Source organism: Octodon degus, unplaced genomic scaffold (genome assembly GCF_000260255.1).
Source record: "Octodon degus isolate 3935 unplaced genomic scaffold, OctDeg1.0 scaffold00266, whole genome shotgun sequence".
NCBI lineage: Eukaryota > Metazoa > Chordata > Mammalia > Rodentia > Octodontidae > Octodon > Octodon degus.
Window position 1 is genome coordinate 2,347,435 of NW_004524842.1, and position 7,047 is coordinate 2,354,481.

At 33.0% G+C, this 7,047-nt stretch overlaps 1 protein-coding gene across 2 annotated transcripts in view; it reads left to right on the top strand.

The window, feature by feature from the left end:
* Nucleotides 1-7,047, top strand: part of Ulk2 (unc-51 like autophagy activating kinase 2) — a 113,740-nt gene that overhangs the window by 22,012 nt on the left and 84,681 nt on the right. For both annotated transcript variants that reach the window (XM_004646376.3, XM_023706610.1), the window contains exons 6-8: nucleotides 2,744-2,917; nucleotides 3,628-3,701; nucleotides 6,445-6,546. In XM_004646376.3, coding sequence (XP_004646433.1) covers nucleotides 2,744-2,917; nucleotides 3,628-3,701; nucleotides 6,445-6,546 — 350 coding nt within the window. The remainder of the gene's footprint in view (nucleotides 1-2,743; nucleotides 2,918-3,627; nucleotides 3,702-6,444; nucleotides 6,547-7,047) is intronic.

Genomic DNA, 7,047 nt, shown 5'->3' on the forward strand with positions numbered 1-7,047 from the left:
TTATTTTTTTTTTTGGAAACTTAATATATATTGAGTATATAAAGGAGCAAAATGTACAAATTCAACTTTTTCAGGGTACAAAGACTAAATGAACACAAATTTTTGCATGAACTGCACTAAAAATACCAATAACACTTTACATTATTAACCTTTACTTCAATTTGTCACACCTAGGGCAGTCAGGACACATGAAAGCAGCACGTTCTATACACAAGCTTGTATTTTAATCAGAATAATGTCAATTTAATGAAGATGATAATTTTTTTTCTTTAACTGTCGAAAAGTGGTGATGTAATGCAGGTACCAAAATTTTTTTTGTATATTGAACCATCCTTGTATTTCTGAAATGAATCCTATGTAATCATAGTGCATTATTTTATGATAGTATTGGTTTGGAACTGCTAACATTTTATTTATGATACATTAAAGATACTGTCCCACACTAATAAAAAATGTACATTGATGTGTAAAATGGGAAGAAACTTTAAAAGGAAAGTAAAGCTGAATAGATGAAAGGAGAAAAAAGCACAGACAAGCAAAAGTATACATATATATACACACACAAGATAGTTAAGATATTTATAGTACTTATCTCTCTTAGTTCATTGTAATGTTTGTGCTAGTATTCTTTTGCCATTTAAATGGTGATATCTTGTACCCTGCTAAGATAAAAGCACACGGGCTTTTTTTTTTACCATCAGTTTTTATTAAAAAAAATTTAAAGAGCTTCGTATATTGAATTTTTTTTAAATGAAAAACTAGTTCATTGTTTCCATTGCCTTTGGAAGCTGTTAGAATTTGGATTCTCAATCAAGTAAATTTCAGTTATATTTAATAGTGTGTCATTTGACAAAATACAAGTTGTAAACAGCTATTCTCATTTTAAGTTAGCCAAAACATTCTAAGTCTTGAAAATAAATGAATCGGAGCCGGGGAGATGGCTTAGTAGAATAAGCACTTCCTTGGCAAGTGCAAGTGCCTAAATTCAATCCCCAGTTCCACCAAAATTAAGTAAACAAATAAATAAATTATGATAATGCTGTCTATTTTATCTGTTATGTAATTCAACTAAAATATACACATAAAGCTCTAGGCTGTGGCTTTGTCATAGAATTCTTGCCTAGGAACTATGAGGATCTGGGTTTGGGAAGATACACTGGTCATTGATTTGACTGTGCTAGTATGCAATACAGTAATGTATATGTTGACATTTTGTTAGGAAAGTAGATCTGGAAGAATGTATTTCAAAGTTTTAGCACTTATTAGTGGATCCACCAGGATGATACGAAAGATTTCATATTTTATGTCTTGTAGTGTAGTTGAGTTTTTTTTTTTTTTTATTTGAACAGCATCAGGGGAAAATAAAACCAAAACTAAAAATATAAAAAGGGAGGATAGATTAAAAATCATCCTTATTGGAAAAGTATTTTGTGATTTTTAAGTACATAAATGTCACTATGTGTTTATTTTTTAAGATAGGGTTTCACTTTGTAGTTCAGAGCAGGAAAAAAAAAAAAAAAAAAAAAGTAGTTCAGGGCATTGAACTCACTGTGTGGCCAAGGCTGGCCTCAAACATTTTGTGATCCTCTTGCCATAGCCTTCTATCTGCTGGGATTGTAGTGTGCACCACCATACTAGTTAAAGAGATTTTAAAACCATGAAATGTTGCTTGACATGTGATTAAGATGTTTTAAAAATCATAAGATTGCACTTGTTCTACATGTTAATGTTTTTATCTTTTTAACTTCAGATGGAAGTGTTTCATAGAACATATTTTGAGAATTATATGGACAGAAATGTGTTCACAAAGTATTTAAATATATTCAAGGATAATAATCTTTAATATAGGTTTAAGAAATTGCACTTTTGATATGTTGGAATAGAAAGTTTGTATTTATATAATTAACTATATTTTGGATGTATATTATTTGCTAGACATTTTTCCGAATACATTATTAAGCATGTTATCTTGTTTGTCATAAGAACTTCATATAGTCAGTTGTTTATCAGCTTTCTGCTCAAGAAGGATTATCTTCCAGGAGAGAGGGGCTTGGGATTTGAGCAAAAGCAGCTCCTCCATATCAGGATATTAGCCATTAACCACTCCAAATGCTATAGTAATTATTAAATAGTGACTACATTCTAATAATATCCACATCACCACTTTACAGTAGTGAAGACATCCCTTCTTAAAGGTATTTTTAGTCATGAAAGATCCTGGTAGAATAGTGATGTTGAAAGCAGAGAGATGATGTGTGGAGCACAGATTCCTAAAAGGTGCAGAAGGCAGTGAATTCCACAGAAAGATTTTATCTTGTTTTTAATTTTTAATGATTGAGATTAAACATAAATATGTAACACGTATATAGTATTGACTAATATTAAGGAAACGTCTCTTGGTTTGTAAAAAAGATTCACATTTGCTATGTGCCTCTTCTGTTCAGAGTAGTGTGAGCACATTCAGAAGTAAAAGTTGGAAGGGAGTAGTAAAGAACACTAGTTAATCAAAAAATACAAATACAAGTCAGGTTTTGTTTGTTTTTTTTTTTTTAGAAAGAAATTAGTTACCATTTTTCAGCTATCTTTATTAACTTCAATTGTTAAAGTAAAAAGATGAATAAATGTGAATCCTGATTCCTTATTCCTTTTATGTCCACCCTCACAACTCAATTCTATTGATGGACTACACTGATGGTATTTGATTTTGTGTGTTTAAAAATTTATGTGACTTCTTTTCTATCAGCTAAAGGAACTCTCAGCGAAGATACTATCAGAGTGTTTCTGCATCAGATTGCAGCTGCCATGCGAATCCTGCACAGCAAAGGAATAATCCACAGGGATCTCAAACCACAGAACATTTTGTTGTCTTATGCCAGTCGCAGAAAGTCAAGTGTCAGTGGTATTCGCATCAAAATAGGTACACAGCCTTATCTTGTTTCATGGAAAGGACATTTTTGAGACTCAGTATTTATAATTTTAGTTGAGCTTTGGTAGAATGTTGGATTTTACTGATGCAGTTTTGAAATTTTTATGGAGTTGAGTGAGATCTGTATAGATATTTTAAATTCTTTAACTTATTGGCAGCATATGCTGAATCTCAGGCAAGGCTAACCTATAAATATGGATCCCAGTAAAACAGTCCTCTTTCTTTGGGTAGGAAAGCTGATGTAGTATGGCTACTGGCAGCAAAATAATGACCCTGGTTTTTTATAGCTCATGAGATTTTTGACATAGTGATCTAAGAAATCGTCTAGTTTATCCTCTGGCAGTTTTTTAGTGCTCTTGTATCTTAAAATTATTTGAAGCAATTAGTAAGAAAAAAAAACAGTTTAAACTCAATATCTGATATTGATATTTAATGAGAACTGTGTTAATGGATCACTTATACAGATTGGTGTTCCTTGGTTAAAAAACTTGTAGTGGTCTCTGCTATTGATTATTACTATTTTTTTTTTTTTTTTTTACTTGTTGAAATTGAGAAAGCTATTTTTGTTTTTCTTTGGTGGACAGTCTTATTAGAAAGCTCTTTATTTCTTACAATTCTTTTGTGGCTTCTCATCTTGTACAGAGTCATGATCTGTGTTGTGAGCATAGGTATCATTTGTTTTTCTGTGTTTTGTGAAATAGCGGATTTTGGCTTTGCTCGTTACTTACATAGTAACATGATGGCTGCAACACTGTGTGGATCCCCGATGTACATGGTGAGTGAGAGTTTGCATCCTACATAAGACAGGATTTTTTTCTCAGAATTTTTATATATAGCCTGAATTGTTATTTATTTTACTGATAACAGTTTATTACCAGTAGTGCCATAGTAACAGACACCTTTTGCTTTAGCATCTGGGACTATAAAAGTGAATCATTTTTGTTTATTTTTATTTCTGATTTATTTATTTGTTCTTAACTTATTTTTGTGGGACTGGGGACTGAACTCAAAGCTTCACACCTGCTAGGCAAGTGCTCTACTAACTCTTAGCTGCATCCTTAGCTCCATCCACAGCTCTTTTCTTGATTTTCATCTTGAGACAGGGTTTCACTAAGTTATCCAGGCTGTGCTTCAACTTACAACCCTCCTACCTTAACCCCCATAGTAGCTGGAATTACAAACCTGTGCCACTGCTCCGAACTTGCTTTTATTTTTTTGAAAAAAGATTTATTACTATAATAAAAATCTCTAAATAGCTTGCATTGAAAATAAAAGTTCATAAAGTATAATCATTGTTATATTTGATGTGCACTACTTAGGGATACTTAAAAAATAATCTTTTCTGCTGTATCACTTCCAGTATACAGGATATGGTCATCTTTTATTTATTTATGAAGAAAATCTTATTTATACTTATTTTGATTAAAGGTCTTGCTTTGTACTTCAGACTGGCATTGAACTTGCTTTGTACTCCAGGCTGGCCTCAAACTCTAAGCAGTCCTCTTGCCTCAGCTTCCCGATTGCTGGAATTATAGGCATACCTGGCTTCATCTTTTAAATGTTGTCTCTATGTTGTAGTTTTTTCCTTCAGCCTTATACTTAATGTTTAAAATCTTTTTCTATAGGGCTAGGCTATGAACTATTGTGAAGTATTATGCCTACAAATTATGGAGCTTCCAAATTATGTGAACTAAATAAATATACCTTTTTAGTTCTAAGTTTATGATGGGTTTATGTTCAATTACAAATTCCTCCGGTCAGGCCAGGGATATATTTGATTGATAGTGTACATGTTTAATATGCCTAACTATCAAGAGAAGAAATTTCTCTAAAATCAACTTTAAGATCAAGGGGACAGTAAGATCAATCCTAGACAGTAAGAAAAAATCCTTTTTGAGACAGGGTCTTCCTGTGGAGCCCTATCTAGCCTTGAACTCACAGTGGTCCTCCTGTCTCAGCTTCCTAAATGCTGGGATTCAGGTATACACCACTAGACCTGGCTAAAAAATTATTTTATATCAGATTAGCTTTCTTGATAATAATTTTACTGCTTAAATATAATAAATTTACATTTGAATAAGATTAAAACATTTACTTTGTACTTCTTTGGTTGTTTTTTGAGATGGAATCTCACTGTGTAGTTCCAATTAACCTCGAGATCAGAGTGATCCTCCTGCCTCAGGCTTCCAGATGCTGAGATTATAGGTGTGTGTCACCACACCTGCCCATAATTTGTACTACTTTTTATTTTTATTTTATTGGTGCATTTTAGATATACATAGTAATAGTATTCATCTTAAAGACTTTGTACCTGTGCATAATATATCTTCTTTTTTTATTCTCATCCCCATCTTTAGCCCCCTCCCATCTTTATTTACAGAAGATTGTACTTCTTTAAGTGCATTTCGTTTACCTTATGTATAGAGTGCTTCAGCTAATTATTAAAGAATTAACTAAATTAAAATTATGAGACAGTTAAGCTGTTATGCCTGGAAAAGTTTCTTATTCTTTAAATATAATTGAGATTCATATTTAATGCCTGTCCTAATTGGTATTTGTGAAAAGCAATGTTTGATGAAAGGAAAATACCTGTAATGAAGCAGCAGAGCAGTGCCTTTCTTTGCTTTTTTAGGATAGTTTTTGTTACTATTTGGCACCGTAGTTTTTCTATTATAAAAGTTTTCAAATGACAGAAAAATATATAGAATAATGGACTAAAGGGCTGTGTAAGTACCATCCATATTTAACAAAGTTAACATTTTGCTATATGGGCTTTGATCTTATTTTTATTTTATTTATTAACTTTTTTTGTGGTACTGGGGATTGAACTTGGGACCTTGTGCATGCCAGGCAGGTGCTTATGCCACTGAGCTATCTCCGCGGCCCATAATTTTATTTTATTACTTTTTTAGTCATTTATTTATTTATTTGGTACAGGCTCTTACTCAGACTTATAGTGATCCTCCTATCTCAGCCTCCCCAGTGCTGGGATTACAGGTGTGTGCTACCACACCTGGTTTCAGTGGCTGGCACCGGCATGCAGTGCCAGGGATCAAACCCCAGACCTTGCCCTTGCCAAGCAGGTGCTTAGACTGCCAAGCTGTCTCCCCAGTCCTTATTTTTTTTAGTGAAAAGAAATAAAATATTTCTCATTTTTCGAGTCTTTTTGTCTCTCTTCAATCCTACTAACCAGTTACCCACTGTCTGCCTCTCATAGCCCTGAGGAAACCTCAATTTTTTAATTGGTGTGTTATTTTTTTTTATTATTTAATGCTCTTAATGTACTTTGTATCCATCATAATAGGCAGAAACATTTCTTTTTAACATTTTTTTTGAGATTTACTTGTATAGATCTATAATAATTAGTTCTAAGTTCTTTATAATATCATTTGATTAGAGTTATATTACACTGTTAGTTTTTTTGTAGTTAGGAGTATGACCATTGCCTGTTAATTAATATATGCATGTTAATTATATAGCTAATATAATACATGTCTCTTGAAATTTTTTACTCCCAGGCTCCTGAGGTTATTATGTCTCAACATTATGATGCTAAGGCAGACTTGTGGAGCATAGGAACAGTGATATACCAATGCCTAGTTGGAAAACCACCTTTTCAGGTAGCTTGATTTTTTCCCCCCACAATCTTAGTTTTCAGATCTTCTCATCTTGTGGTTGTCTTTGACTTACAAAATAAAGAATGCTTTGAAAGTAGTGTTTTTGGCTCCTTTATAACTTAGGTTGATACTCCAACAGGTAAAAACTGTAGTGGTGAGCCAGAATGTCTTCGTATCTTTTTTCCCCCTTTTTATCTGCCCTGCCTTTTCTTTCTAGTTTGACTGAACATGAAGGCTGGATATTTTCCAGGCTAGTGAAAACTAGCTGAGGTCAAAGCTGCTGGTGGGAAGTGGATGTGAGTGGTGACAAAAGTGATTCCTGCTTAGTCTGGTTTGGGGTCCTGGAATTGCTTATAAGGGATGGGACTGGTTGGAGGAACATTAGAAACTATTTCCAACTCTTTCTGGTACTTCTTGGTGAGGAGATGAATGTGGAGGTTTTATGAAACTTACTTAGAACTTACTATTTTTTCTTTTTGTTCTTTTCCTGATATTCAATCAAGG